General features: G+C 45.3%; 1 protein-coding gene across 4 annotated transcripts in view; it reads left to right on the forward strand.

Annotated features, from left to right (window-relative positions):
* Nucleotides 1-14,664, forward strand: part of UBE4B (ubiquitination factor E4B) — a 111,151-nt gene extending 96,487 nt beyond the window's left edge. For all 4 annotated transcript variants that reach the window (XM_060013875.1, XM_060013887.1, XM_060013858.1 and 1 more), the window contains 5 exons: nucleotides 1,169-1,303; nucleotides 3,748-3,939; nucleotides 11,624-11,798; nucleotides 12,746-12,892; nucleotides 13,225-14,664. In XM_060013875.1, the coding sequence (XP_059869858.1) occupies nucleotides 1,169-1,303; nucleotides 3,748-3,939; nucleotides 11,624-11,798; nucleotides 12,746-12,892; nucleotides 13,225-13,286 (711 nt within the window). In that variant the 3' untranslated portion in view covers nucleotides 13,287-14,664. The remainder of the gene's footprint in view (nucleotides 1-1,168; nucleotides 1,304-3,747; nucleotides 3,940-11,623; nucleotides 11,799-12,745; nucleotides 12,893-13,224) is intronic.
* Nucleotides 14,665-15,802: the final 1,138 nt, after the last annotated feature.

The raw sequence follows: 15,802 nt of genomic DNA on the forward strand, positions 1-15,802 counted from the left end.
TGACCACCCTTTCCAGACTAGCACCCCAGCCCCAGCACACTCTTACCCTGCCGCCACCCCAGCCACCCCAGCTCGGCTTTATTTTTCTTCATCGTTATCAGACTTATCTGTATCTGGGTGGGTGTCTGTTTATTGCTTATCTCCCTAACTAGCGTCTAAATTCCATGAGGTAGGGAGCCTTCTTGGTCACGTTCTGTGCTTCATCTCCAGGACCTAAAGGAGGCCTGGCCTATGGAAGGGGCTGGATCACACGATTGATGAATGAATGTGACACCCACACACACACTGAGGTGGTTCTCACCTTGCTCTCCCTCCATCCTCCCTGCTTCAGCCTTTCGTTCCTGACCGAAGGGCGGTGGGCAGGTCACCCAGCACTGGTGCGGGATCTCCACCGGGCACTTACCCAGGGGGCACTCGTGTGGCTACATCAGCTGTTCTAGCTGTTTCCCCTCCCCCAAGGTAAAGTAAACAGGCCTCTGAGCAGATGTAGGAATTTAAGCCCGTACTGATGTTTCTGTATTTGGTCTATCACAGAGCCTTCAGTAGATTCCACCTTATTTTACCCATGAGTCAAACACACTTTATTGTCTTGTTTCCCAGCCTATGGCAGAGTAGAAGGAGGAGGATGGCACCAGAGGCAAGCATGCTGACAGTTGTAGAGGTTGACAGCCTAACCGATGTGGAGAGACAGAATTCAAAAGCTGAGCAATCTACAGGCCCTTGGTGTTGTGGCGAAACCTATAGGCCAGTGATAGTGCAGCACGCCTGTGGTTTTCAAAATAACGATGACTACGCAGACGTTGTTATTGAGGAAGGTGAATATCCTTTATTAGCACGTGTATCAGGCAGGATGTAAGAATCACTTATTGCGTCCTGCATAGAAGCTGATGGTGAGTTCTTTTATCATTGAGGAAACTGAGTCTCATGTAAGTTAAGTCATGTGCCAAGGTCCCCTTATTCAAAGCCCTAAGACATCCGATGGCAAAAGGAATAAACCCCAGTTATCTGGGAGGTTTGCTGTACAGGTTGTTGTATCATTCCCTAAGTATGTTGGCTGTATTCTGCACTTCCCCAGTTATGAGCTGACTGTATTTTTCCTTCACACTTGGCGTTTGCTGAGCTGCTGACTGTACTGAGATGTGTCTGGCATCTGTTCACTGTTCCCCAGGATCAGCAGCAGGCCCGCCAGTCCCAGCTCGCTCAGGATGAGCGCGTTTCACGTTCGTATCTTGCCCTGGCGACAGAAACCGTGGACATGTTCCATATCCTCACCAAGCAGGTCCAGAAGCCATTCCTCAGACCTGTGAGTAGAACCTTGGGGGTATTTGTTTTGTCTGTTGGATTCCACATTCAGAGTCTATCACTTATAACTAAATAGAGTAGTTGTTGAAATCCTGGGTGTTTCAGCACCACAGTCACCGATCGGTGAGATTCTGTTACGGATTTTGTTCCCAGTTATGCTAATCGATACACACAACATTCTATCGATAGTCTGAAGTCTGCGAAAGGTCACTTCCAAGATAACTGATATCACTTTCTGCTGAGACAGCACATTGGATTATTAATGTCGAAGCTGTGACATATTTTTGTCATCGTCGACTCCAGTATTTTATTTATAGGAAAAGTGTAGGTGACATCAATTGGAAATGAGACTATATTAAGTAGAAATAATTGATAGTGTATAAGATCTTTGGCTCTCTTCAGTGTAGGTTTGTTACACTCAGGAAACCAAAGGTTAATGAGAGCCGTAATTAGGGTTTATGATAGGGCAAAGGTAGCCAGATTGTTTGGCCATGACTTGATTGATGAGACCGGGATCCTGTTTCTGAAATCGAAACTGAGGGGCATAAATGAAGATCTCTGCTTCTCTTCAACAATCCCCCGCAACACACACACACACGCACGCACGCACGCACGCACACACGCACGCACGCAAACACACACACAGAGTTTGGAAGTCTTATGGTGAGGCCGGGGCCAGGATAGTGAGGAAGGCAAGAAAGGGGCCTGAGATTTGGTAGTGACTTGCCCACATGGAGACAAGTTTACAGTGGGATATAATTTTACTCCACGTCTCCTCCAGTTTCCCTGTTTACTCTCACCTCCATCATTATCACTACACCCTGTCCTACGTGCAACTCAAGAGATGAGCCCCCTCCTCTGTCCCCTTTACATTTCATGTCTCTTCATAAATAGATTTCAGTGCCAGAGCAGCAGAACATGAAGCAAAACAGTGCATCACTGAAAGCGTAAGAACACTCAACTCATTTAGATAAGGTACTTCAGACACTTGCTTCCCTTAAAGGTTTGCAATGGACTTCTTTAAACTTTTTCTATGAAGGCCAGACAGTAAATAGTTTAGGCACTGTAGGCCACATGGCCTCTGTTGCAGCTGCTAGCTATGCTGTTGCTGTGTTCCAATAAAACTCCATGAAGTGAGGCATCAGGCCAGATATGTCTTGCAGCTAGCAGTTTGCCAATCCCTGCTCTAAGTCATGTTTTATTTTGTGTTCAACTACTCCGATGGCAGTGCTCTTTGATTGTTCAGAAGGTCAGAAACTATAAAAATTGCTTGAGACTAAATTATCATAAAGCCTATTTTTAGTTCTAAATTCTTCATTTTTTGTAAAGGACATTATTGAAAGCTAAGTCGATTATTTTCATGTCAATTAAAATTAATGTTTTTCAAGACCTACTCTTTGATCTGAGCTCTCCATACACCTGGGTCACAGTCTTCTGCCCCCCAGCCTTTGCCTGTGCCTGCTTTGATCTTTCCTTTTCCTTTGCTGCACTGTTTTCACCTTCTTTGCTGGTTAACACAAAACTCTCCCACTTCAGGAAAAAAAAAATTACCAATTATATCCTATTCTTATCCCTCCTTTACCTCACAGTTTCTTAACAATTAAATACAGGAGTACTTTTTACTTTGTGCAAAAGCAGGTCCTTTAGAAGCCAAATTTAAGTTGAATTTGTATAAATCCAGTCATGAAATTTAATGAAAACCTTGTTACTTAAAGAGAAGCTTTCACAGCTCATTTTTTATGGCCAGTGTTTAATACTCTATAAGCCAGGTTTTCCTATTTCAGGTTTGCTTAAAGCAATGTATGCCCACCTGTAGTAGGTACTGTGTCACCTTGTGGGGTTATAGCGTATTATTTCATAATTAGTTTTTAGTTGTTTCATTTAAGTTTGTCTTGTCTCACTGGCTAGATTTAAAACTATTCAAGACATAAATTTTATCTTCTACCTCTTTTATATTTCTTCACTCTTTGCATCTGATAAATAAATAAGAATAGTGCATATTGCCTGAACTGTCAGGGACTTGAAATTTATAGAAAAATAATGCATAAAATGATGGCTGAAAGAGCATACTCCAGAAACTTTCATGACACGTGTGATGATGATGGAATTATGAATAGTTTCCCTCTTTTACCTATTAACAAATTCGAAGTGATCCTTGTTTTTATAATAAAAGCATGAATTTAATGAAAATGTTGCCTTTTTGGTATTTATAAATATTCCATCAGCATGCAACATTCTATGAAGTATTAGAATTACTGGATTAGAAACGGAGAGTAAAGAAAAGTTTGAATGGAGTGTCCTTCTTCAGCGTATGATATAGCACATATAAGGGATTCTTTGAAGATTGGGCCTGCCAATTCCTGTTCCTCCACTGAAATGGGAGTTTTGGGTCCTTCTTGCTTGTCTCAACACCATGAATTGTCCTATTATCCTGTGATTTCCTAGGAACTTGGACCCCGATTGGCTGCGATGCTGAACTTTAATCTTCAGCAACTCTGTGGTCCTAAGTGCCGTGACCTGAAAGTGGAAAACCCTGAGAAATATGGCTTTGAACCAAAGAAGCTGTTGGACCAACTGACGGATATTTACTTGCAGCTGGACTGTGCCCGGTTCGCTAAAGCCATTGCTGACGACCAGGTTAGTGCCCAAGGGAACAGTTTCAGAGGGAGCCTGGAGTTCAGGCTCCTGAGGTGGGTGACTTGAGTTTGCTTCCCTGTGGATTTCCCGGCAGACCCTGCGCGATTACATATCCATCTGTTCCTGGATTTTCCCCACTTGAAATCAAGGAAGGTGACACTTTTCAAAACATGGTTTGAGAAGTTTTTAGTATGTAAATAGAAATAATGGCCACAGTAGCAAGGGGAACTTGTCTGGTGTAAATGGATGTGACTCAGTTGTTTTCCTTTGGGCGTAAAGAGCAGATTTGGCTCTCAGATCCGTCTCCAGTTGAGTTTGTACCCATCTTACTAAGGGCCTCACTCGACAAATCGGTTGCATTTCCAGAAAGAGCCTGGTTTTCGCAGGGAATCCAAATCTTCTTCCCAAGAAGGAGATTTAATAACAGCTTCAGTGCTGCCATTATTTCTGTGGTTCCAGGTTTCAAACCGTTACGTTATCTTTACATTCTTCCCTCCTTTATTCCTTGCGTCCCTCTGATCGTATCCATTTTGTGGTTTTCATTTCCACAGCTACCAATTTAGTCCAAGCGGCCCCTGTCCGGCCTCGATGTTTAATTTTTCAGTATCTCATGAAGGGCTTCCCCTCCCTCCACGGTCCTGTGTCCTGCAGCATCTTCAGCGTTATAATAACTGGTGTTATTAACCACGCATCAAGTTTTAGCCACTTTTCATGTTTTCACTTGTAATCCTCACAGGATCCTACGATTGAGGTTTAGTTGGATTCCTTGCTTTTCAGGGAGGCACACGGAGGTTAACGAGCTGCACAGTTGATGTGAGGCAGAGGCAGGACTCCCACCTGGCAGTCTGGCCCTGAGCCCATGTTCTCAGCTTCTCTGCTCTCCACTTAAAATGCCCCCAAAGTGCCATGTCCGTTTCAGTCTCCGCATCTTTGTTCACATTATTTATCCAAGTATTAACTCACATCTCAGGGTAACCATCACTAGGCATTCCAGAAGGTTCTTTACTTATATCTCATCCAAAGGTCAAAATAGGGGAATTGTAGGTACTTTTTATTTTTCAATAACAGCTTTATTGAGACATAATTCTCATACATGGGTACTTTTGGATAAAGCAAGAGATGTGGTCTTGACAAAGCACCTGCAATGGAAAAAACCACATATGTCTAAAGCAGTTTTTCCATAAAAAGTCGCGTTAAAAGAGCAGGTTAGGTGTTTGCAGTTACTTTGGGTAGATGCTAAAATGATTCTCTAGCCTACGACTGTATGATGCCGCACATATTGAGAAATGGAAGATAAGCGGTAGCCTTAAGAGGGACAGGAAATGACAACGCTCCCCAGGCAAGGTCAGGTCGTCTGCTTGGGCAGCAGGCCGGCTGGAGCTGGGCCTCTCCGGCCCAGCCAGAGATCGGGTGTGAGGAGTGCCCGGGGCCTCCTCTGCTTTCACTGTCAGGGACTCAGAAGGGTCGTTTAGCCTGCTCCCTCTTCTCCTGGTAGGTCTTGCTGTGGCTGCCACGTCGCAAGCGGTTATAACACGTAACATAAAGTTTGCAGTGTGCATGAGCACAGCACACCCACTGAGACGGTGCAAACCAAGTGGGTGACAAAGGAGTGTTTCCGAGTGCTTCCAGCTGCCTTTCCTTGGTGACCAACAAAACGTCCACACTGCCTGGTAATGCCTATGGACTGTGGTGGTGGCACAGGTGGTGGCCTGTGGTGGCACGTGGCTTGAGTCACAGGCAGTGGTTTCTGCACAGTGACACGTGGGTCTTCTCGAATGTCTAAATAGCCCTGTTCTTGCAGACACGTGAAGCAGGCACACAAGTGCCAGCGGCACAGTGGAGAGAAAAACACTCTTGCAGTGGTTTCTCTGCTGCCTTGTACAGTGTGGCGTTTGTCTTCATTGTTGGACACTTTCCATTTATATGGGCTGTAAGCTGATGAGGAGCCTGCCCACTGGATTGTTTCGGAAGAGGGGCTGGGGGCGCTGGGGGTGGAAGGATGGAAGACTAGAAGGCTCCAGGGAGGTGGTGGAATTTCATCTTCTCCCTTGGGAGCAGCGCTCTTGCTTCGCTCTGGTTCCGTCTGGTATGTCTTGTTTTCCTGGGAAGACAGAGGAGAAAAAAACAGCAGCCGAGCAAGGGAAGAAACTGAGAGCCTTCTCTCCTGTGCACCGAGAGCGGGCGGAAGACAGGTGCCCGGGAGAGGTGACAGAAGGCCCCAGCGCGAGGAGCCCTGAGCCTTACACTCACAGGCCTGAGGAGAGAGCCCCTCGTCAGAGAGGAAGTGCGACAGGACAGTTGTCCCTGGAGCCCAGGAGAGAGAGAGGTCTTAGCCTGACACAGTGAGCTGCACTGAGGGCCAAGTCTGCCTGTGGTTTCCGGGCAGATGGACGGCAGATCTGTTGTTCATGGAACGCTGTCTGTTCACACCATGTTCCATTAAACAACAATAGTAGTAAAGAGCCCACGTAATGGGGACTTCCTGGTGGTCCAGTGATTAAGACTTCGCCTTCCAGTGCAGGGGGTGTGGGTTCGATCCCTGGTCAGGGAGCTAAGATCCCACATGGCTCCTGGCCAAAAAACCAAAACATAAAACAGAAGCAATATTGTAACAAATTCAATAAAGACTTTTAAAAAATTTTTAAAAAAATCTTGGGATTTCCCTGGTGGTCCAGCGGTAAAGAATCCACCTTCTAATGCAGGGACCACAGGTTCAATCCCTGGTTGGGGATCCAAGATCCCACATGCCGCGGGGCAGCTAAGCTCACGCGCCACAACAACTGAACTCGCGTGCCTCAACGAGAGAGCCCGCGTGCCACAAACTACAGAGTCCTTGCGCTCTGGAACCCGCGCACCACAACTAAAGAGAAGCCCACGCACTGCAGTGAAAGATCCCGCATGCCTCAGTGAAAGATCCCGCATTCCTCAACGAAGATCCCTCATGCCGCAACTAAGACCCGACACAACCATAAAAATTTTAAAAAAAAAGAGCCCATGTGAAATCTCACTTCTCCTATGCAGCGTTCCTTTTTTTTTTTAATAAATTTATTTCTTTATTTATTTGGCTGTGTTGGGTCTTCATTGCTGCACGCAGGCTTTGTCTAGTTGCAGCGAGCGGGGGCTACTCTTCGTTGCAGTGCGCGGGCTTCTCATTGCGGTGGCTTCCCTTGTTGCGGAGCACGGGCTCTAGGCGCGTGGGCTTCAGTAGTTGTGGCATGTGGGCTCAGTAGTTGTGGCTCGCGGGCTCTAGAGCACAGGCTGAGTAGTTGTGGCACACGGGGTTCATTGCTCCACAGCATGTAGGATCTTCCCAGACCAGGACTCAAACCCATGTCCCCTGCACTGGCAGGCGGATTCTTAACCACTGCGCCACCGGGGAAGTCCTGCAGCCTTCCTTTTTTTTTTTTTTTTTTTTTGAGGTGAAATTCACATAACATAAAATTAACCATGTTGAAGTGTGTAATTCAGTGGCATTTAGTACATTCACAGTATTGTACAACCATCACCTCTAATCACCCCCACAAGGAAATCCCGTACCCATTAAGCAGTCAGTGTCCCTTCGTCCTCACCCCAGCTCCTGGCAACCACTAAACTGCTTTCTGTCTTTATTTTACCTATTTTTACATTTATCTATTAGCCTATTCTGAATATTTCATGTAAATGGAATCATACAGTGTATAACCTTTTGTGCCTGGCTTCTTTCATGTAGCATGCTTTCGAGGTTCATTCATGTTATATCACGTATCTGTACCTTACTCCTTTTTACGGCTTAATGTTTCATTATATGGCTATACCATGGTTGGTTTGTTCATTCATCCATTGCTGGACATTTGAATTGTTTCCACCTTTTGGCTGTTATAAATAGTATCCTGTGAACATTCATGTAAAAGTGTTTGAATACCTATTTTCAATTCTTTGGGATATACTTAGGAGTAGAATTTCTGAGTCATATGGTAATTCTATGTTTAACATTCCCACCAGCAGTGTACGAAGGTTCTAATTTCTCCACATCCTCGCCAACACTTGCTATTTTCTGTTTTGTTTTTTTATTTTTAAATAGCCACCCTAGTGGGAGTAAAGTTGTATTTCACTGTGGTTTTGATTTGCATTTCCCTAATGACAAATGCTGTTGAACATCTTTTCGTGTACTTGCTGGCCATTTGTATATCTTTTTTGAAGAAATGTCTGTTCGATCCTTCATCTTTTTCTTTTTCTTTGGCCGCACCCAGCAGCTTTGTGGGATTTTAGTTCCCTGACCAGGGATTCAACCCAGACCCTCGGTAGTGAAAGCACGAGTCCTAACCACTGGACCACCAGAGAACTCCCCTTCATCCATTTTTTATCTTATTTATTTATTTTTGGCTGCATTAGGTCTTCATTGCTGCACGCGGACTTTCTTTAGTTGCGTCAAGCGGGGGCTACTTTTTGTTGCAGTGTGTGGGCTTCTCATTGAGGTGGCTTCTCTTGTTGCGGAGCACGGGCTCTAGGCTCCCGGGCTTCAGTAGTTGTGGTGCATGGGCTTATTAGTTGCTCCACGGCATGTGGGAATCTTCCTGGACTAGGGCTCAAACCTGTGTCCTCTCCATTGGCAGGTGGATTCTTTTTTTTTTTTTTTTTGGTACGCAGGCCTCTCACTGCTGTGGCCTCTCCTGTTGCGGAGCACGGGCTCCGGACGCGCAGGCTCAGCGGCCATGGCTCACGGGCCCAGCTGCTCCGCGGCATGCGGGATCCTCCCAGACCGGGGCATGAACCCACGTCCCCTGCATCGGCAGGCGGACCCTCAACCATTGCGCCACCAGGGAAGCCCGGCAGGTGGATTCTTAACCACTGTGCCACCAGGGAAGCCCCTATCCATTTTTTAAATTGGATTCTTTCTGTTTTGTTCTTTATATATTCTGTGTGAGTTCTTTATATATTCTGGATACTAGACCTTTATCAGATACATGATTTGCAGATATTTTTATGTTTAATTTCTGTAGCCATTCTGTAAGGTCCTTGAGGTCAAGAACAACATCTTGGGACTCCCCTGGTGGTCCAGTAGTTAAGAATCAGCCTGGGCTTCCCTGGTGGCACAGTGGTTAAGAACCTGCCTGCCGGGCTTCCCTGGTGGCGCAGTGGTTGAGAGTCCGCCTGCCGATGCAGGGGACACGGGTTCGTGCCCCGGTCCGGGAAGATCCCACGTGCCGCGGAGCGGCTGGGCCCATGAGCCATGGCCGCTGAGCCTGCGCGTCCGGAGCCTGTGCTCCGCAACGGGAGAGGCCACAACAGTGAGAGGCCCACGTACTGCAAAAAAAAAAAAAAAAGAATCTGCCTGCCAATGCAGGGGACATGGGTTCAAGCCCTGGGCTGGGAAGATCCCACATGCCGCGGAGCAACTAAGCCCAGGCGCCACAACTACTGAGCCCGCATTCTAGAGCCCACAAGCCGCAACTACTGAGCCCATGTGCTCTAGAGCTCGCACACTGCAACTGCTGAGCCCACGCGCCACAACTACTGAAGCCCGTGCGCTCTGGGCCCCATGTGCTGCAACTACTGAAGCCCGCGCGCCTGGAGCCCGTGCTCCACAACGAGAGTAGCCACCACAATAAGTCCGTGCGCTACAGCAAAGCATAGCCCCCACTTGCCGCAACTAGAGAAAGCCCGCACACAACAACCGAGACCCAGCACAGCCAAAAAAACCCACAACATCTTTGCTTCCTCTCTGACACCATCCACACTGAACTTGAAGCAGCAACTCAGTAATCTGTATTTGGTCGATTCATTGGCACCACTGCTCTTTGAAACTGAGTGCCATGTCCTCTTATCATAAGTACCCTTTGATTTCTTATTTCTGTTTTTTTGGCTGTGCTGGGTCTTGATTGCTACTCACAGGCTTTCTCTAGTTGCAGCGAGCGGGGGCTACTCTTTGTTGCGGTGTGCAGGTTTCTCATTGCGGTGGCTTCTCTTGTTGCGGAGCATGGGCTCTAGGCACGCGGGCTTCAGCAGTTGTGGCTCGTGGGCTCAGTAGTTGTGGCACACGGGCTTAGTTGCTCCGCAGCATGTGGGATCTTCCCGGACCAGGGCTCGAACCCATGTCCCTTGCATTGGCAGGCGGATTCTTAACCACTGCCCCACCAGGGAAGTCCCTACCCTTTGATTTCTGATAATGCTCACTCCACTGCTCTATCTTAGAAGTTGACTTAACAACAGGCAGAAGTCAGTTGGTTAAAAACTCAATCATCTTTTGAGAAATAGAGTGGGTGATATTTTCGAGAATAGTAAATGGGCTAAGAATGACTACTTGTTTACACAGAGAAGTTCAAGATGAATCGTCTCAGTAGTGTGGATAGCAGCACCCACCCTGTGCGTTTTTGCCCTTCCAACATCTCACCATAACCCTTTGGCCATTTATCCCCTGTGCCTCTTCCCAAAGGGACGGGGACTGTAGCTTACCTGGCTCATAATAAGTAGACACCAAATAAAGTATCTGTTGACCTAATGTAGTAATTTAGTTTCAGAAAACTATAACCGAGGCTCTCTGAACTTTTCAAATTATTTTAAAGGATTATTGCCAGGCCCAAGTGCCCTGCTGGCTTTTTGTCCTCTCCTCTCTTTTCCCCTGAGTTGCATGGATTAAATAAGGGGCGTGGCTGTGTGTGGAGAGAGAAAGCGAGCATGTGCACTTATTTAGAAACTGAAGTTAAAAAAGAACCGAAGAAAGACTGAGGACTTTCATTCCAGCCTTCTAAGGGAACACAAGTATTGAGATGAGTTCATCCCATGATGTTCATGTGAATCCTCGTTTAGAAATCACAGGTCACAGATTATGGTCCTGTCATTCAGAGTTTCAGATTTAGTCATTCCCCTCCTCCATTTGCATCACTGTCACTAAAGTGACAAGCATTCAGTGATTTTGCCGTAAATGCAAAATACGATATACTTTGATATTTTGAAATGGCAGTGATTTATATAAATTAGGCACCTGTGGGGTAGGTGTTACTACCCCCATTTTACACCTGAGGAAACTGGGGCTCAGGAGAGTTAGAGCTTTCTCTAAGACCACACAGCAGGTAGATGGTAAAGCCAGGATTGAAACCCAGGCTTGCCTGGGTCTTTGGTGGGCGCTTGCTGTGTAGACCAGCCCTCCCACTCTCACAGGCATAAACCCTGTCTGCTCCCGTCAGCAGAGCCCCTGACATTTAACAGCGTTGAACTGAGAGATCTTAAATAAGGATTGACAGGGAATGGGAGAACGCGCTTGTTGATTATGAACTATATTGGGTTGTTTTCACCATGTTTACCTTTAGGGAAAAGAACTGAAATTTCCACCTCCTCTCATAGGCTGCTAGGGCTCAGTGCCTGGCAAGGACTGAAGTAGACTTTCAGTCCTTCTCTTTTTAATATTTCCTTCTCTTTTTAATATTTAAATTTTAAGAGAAATGGATGTTTGCTATAAAAGTAATTAAAACTTTTTAAAATTCCCCTCATTTGCCTCAATCCTGAAGCCCTTTCCAGAGGCCTTGTACAGTTTGGTGCGTATTAGCCCAGTCTTTATGTATTTATAGCCATGTCAAAGTATTTATATATGTACATTAGAATTTTAGGGCTTTTTTAGAAAACAGATGATGCTTTGGGTATTTTCTGCAGCTTGCTTTTTTCCACTTAAAATATATTTACGTCTCACGGTGTCTTTCCTCATTTTCAGAGATCCTACAGCAAAGAATTGTTTGAAGAAGTTATTTTGAAGATGCGGAAGGCAGGGATCAAATCCACAATAGCGATAGAGAAGTTTAAACTTCTGGCTGAGAAGGTGGAGGAGATCGTGGCCAAGAACGCGCGTGCAGAAATCGACTACAGTGACGCCCCAGACGAGTTCAGAGGCGAGTGGGCCCGCTTTTTTCACGTGGAATTCTTTGATTTGAGTTAACTTGAAACATGTAACATTAGAAGAGGACATTCTGTGCTCTCATTACTTTTTTTTTTTAATTTAATTTATCTTATTTTTGGCTGCCTTGGGTCTTCGTTGCTGTGCGTGGGCTTTCTCTAGTTACGGCGAGCGGGGGCTACTCTTCGTTGTGGCGCGTGGGCTTCTCACTGCAGTGGCTTCTCTTGTTGCGGAGCACGGGCTCTAGGTGCGTGGGCTTCAGTAGTTGTGGCACGTGGGCTCAGTAGTTGTGGCTCGCGGGCTCTAGAGCACAGGCTCAGTAGTTATGGCGCAAGGGCTTAGTTGCTCCGCGGCATGTGGGATCTTCCCGGACCAGGGCTCAAACCCGTGTCCCCTGCATTGGCAGGCAGATTCTTAACCACTGCACCGCCAGGGAAGCCCCCTCTCATTGCTTTTTGAGACACTGGTCAGAAATTGAAATTCTGTTTATCTACCTTTAGTTCATATTATAAATTACAAGAGAAAAAAGTCCTCAGCCTGATTTCAAACCAGATAACAACCCTGAAGATTCTAAGGTCAATCTTGCCTTTACAAGTGGGGACTCATGTTTTCAAAGAATTCTGAGTAGTCCTAAGAGGAAAGGTTGATTCTAGCCTGCCATCTTCGCCATACAGCTCGGGAGGGCCTGTCTGTCCTGCTGTCTTTTTTGTCTGTTCTTTCCTCCCAGCAGTAGCTGACAAAAGGGTGCTTCCCCTCTCTACAAAAGGTGAAGTGTATGCCTTTATCTAATGCTGATTTCCTCCTAAACTTGGGGGCCTGGTAGGGGCCGTTTGGTTGCTGTTTCCTATGGTTATATTTTTCACTGATAGGAGGGACTCTGTTTTCTTTTTCAGTTTTAGGCTCTATTGTTAGATCAGAGTTTGCTTTGCTCTGTCTCTGTAGACCCTCTGATGGACACCCTGATGACTGACCCCGTGCGGCTGCCCTCTGGCACCATCATGGACCGCTCCATCATCCTGCGGCACTTGCTGAACTCCCCCACGGACCCCTTCAACCGACAGACGCTGACAGAGAGCATGCTGGAGCCAGGTAGAGGAGGGCATGGCTCGAACTGCAGTGCCTGCAGCTGTACCGAGCAGTGAGGCCAAAATCGTGTATCAGAGAGTAGTCAAAAGGGGGAAATTTAACAAATCCAGACACTACATGGTTTCTGACACTTAATGGACAAGACATAAAACATTCTTTGCTCTTTTTCACTACAGAATTCCAGTTCTTACTTTTCATGTCCTATTTCTTCTTCAGCCTTCAGTTCAGTGAGGGGATGAATTGCCTTTTCTTTCCTTTTATACAGAACTACAAGCATCATCTCTCAGGAAGAGCCCTCCCATCTGGGGTATTAATTCTTTCCTTTCTTTTCTCAGTGCCAGAACTGAAAGAACAGATTCATGCCTGGATGAGAGAGAAACAGAACAATGATCATTAAACCATCCCCCTTGCCCACCCTCTGCGAGAAACAGCCAAGGCCGGCGAGGCAGGCAGGAGCAGCATCGGTGGTGCAAATGCTGTTCACATGTTGGAGGCCAGAAGTGGCAAAATACACCAAGAGCCTACCCAGAGTGACCAAACAGTGGAGACCGGAAAGGACATGAATAAGAAGAGGAGCCCAATTCCTGTACATATATTTAAGTGACAGACGTGGTCAAAAGCTTGAGGGATACGTTTTATGATTGCTTGTGTAATAGAGCACGTCCTTCATATGTCACAATTTGGGGCTTTTGCTACGGAAGTCTTTTAGTGATTGATGACGAATGGGTCTGGGCAGCATCCCCTTCATCCCTTTTTTTTTTTTTTTTTTTTTTTTTCCTAAATCCAGTATCCGTTGGTTTTGATTGTGATTAGAGAACCTTGGACATTTTGCTGCTAAGACTCTTCCCCCCGCCGGCCCCATCCTGATCCTACTTGCACTGCTGTGGATTTTTTTTAAGAGAAGCAAAAACAAAAATAAACTCTTTTCCCTGGCCCTCCAAACATTTATTCTGTGAGATAACTGTGCCTGCAACAAAGTGTTAATCCTGGGATCGTATTTTTATATCATATTCACATATTTGTTTTTTTAATTGGTGTTAGATGACATGATTAATAAAAAAGGCAAGATATTTTCAGAATTTGAATTTCAGTTTTTTTTTTTTTATTATTTTGAAATGTCCCTTAAAATTTTTTTTTATTCTAAACAAAATGAAGAGAATCCTGTTGCTCTGGTCCTTGTAGTGAGTCCACGATTAGGAATCTGAGGAACAGCTGCAGCAAAGGAAGCATTTAAGTGTATCAGGATTTCGCGTCTTACGGTTTGGGGGGGGTTGGGTTATTTTTAATGCTATGTGACAGTTGGAAACCTTTATAGTTATCCTGCGAGGGTAAATAAATTCCTCAACCCTTGAGTCTGTGAGTTCAAGGCAGGGGTCGTTTGTATGATGTGTCCTGTGGGGCTTGGCCTTACCAAAGCAAAAAAGGGGTGCAAGAAATGTGGAAGTACATCTGCTTGTAAAAACACACACAAAGAAAAACATACACACACACACACACACACACACACACACACACACACACACACACACACACACACACACACACACACACACACACACACACACACACGATTTTTTGTATTACTGCTCCCTACTTAACCATACTCGGATTCTTGAATCTCCTTTGGGGTAAAAAAGAATTTGAAACCATAAAGTGTTTTGAAGAAATTAAGTCTACAAAAACATACTTTCTTTTTCTTTTCCTTTCTTTCCCGCTCCACAGACAATGTCCTCTGTTCAGTTCCTGACGCAAACTACAATAAATGGTGATACACATTCAGAAGGAATCTTCTTTGAGTCTCTTCTTTTTGTGGAAAACAAAGGGGTGGGTGAAGACCAAGAGCCAGATGTGTTGGCATGTGGTACATGATCTTTCCTGGAGCCAATTAGGAGTTGCTGTTTTTAAAATAAAACTTTCCTATTGTGTCAGTCTTGATGCTCCAGTTGGTTCTTGTGTCACTGTTTGCTTGTTCAAGGGGGTTGAGCTTTGTCATGTTCAGTCTCTTCAGTTCTCAGGTGGTTACCCTATTGCAAATATATTTTCCCTGACCTTGAAAATTTTTGCTCAAGTTCAACGCATCTCATGAACATTATCTTAGGTACTGCAGTTGATGAAACCTACCAGCTCATGTAATAAGAGCAAGCGTTTCTGCAGCACTTACTGTGTGCCAACCTATGCCAAGGCCTTTACATTTACGATTTCGTTCTCTAAGATGGTACAATCATCTTTGTTTTTTTTCCAGCAGGTCAGGGTGTGGGATGTGGAGAGGTTAGGTCACTTGCCCAAGGTCACCTGGCCAATTAGTGGAAGAGCAGGTGTCCAGGCTCCAGAGTCCATGCCCTCAGCCACTACTCTTGAGCACATTTGGACTAAATCAACTTTTTCCTTTTTCCAAAAAATATAATGTATTCCTGTTAACAACAATTTTAGACAATATAGGTAAAAGAAAGCCAAAGTCACCTGTAATCCCACTGTGCAGATAATTGTTAATTTATTTTTTACCAAGTTTATATACATTTATGCCTATACAGTTAATGATGTTTATTGGCTTCTATTGCCAGTTTTGTTTCTCCATGTCATGCATGTGTATTGTTTCTCTCCTCTCTATCCAGAAGATAAACTCTGCAGAGGTTTATCAGGTTCAGGCACAGGTTCTGTCGTGTTATTTGCATGCCTCACTCTTTCCCCATGAATGTAATAAGATGCTGCTTTACCCCTTCAGATGTACTCATCATTTTGAAAATTCAGAATTCGGAGGTTTGAAGGACCTTCTGCCGGCTAGGGCATTCCTACTTGTACTGTCTCTAGGGGGAAGATGTTTGCTATTTCTATTTTTAGAGTCTAAGGCTTGCTATTGTATAGAAACTTGTGACTGCCTTCATTCTGTGAATTATGGATATTAAAGTAAGTTCC

The sequence above is a fragment of the Delphinus delphis genome, chromosome 1, assembly GCF_949987515.2.
Source record: "Delphinus delphis chromosome 1, mDelDel1.2, whole genome shotgun sequence".
NCBI lineage: Eukaryota > Metazoa > Chordata > Mammalia > Artiodactyla > Delphinidae > Delphinus > Delphinus delphis.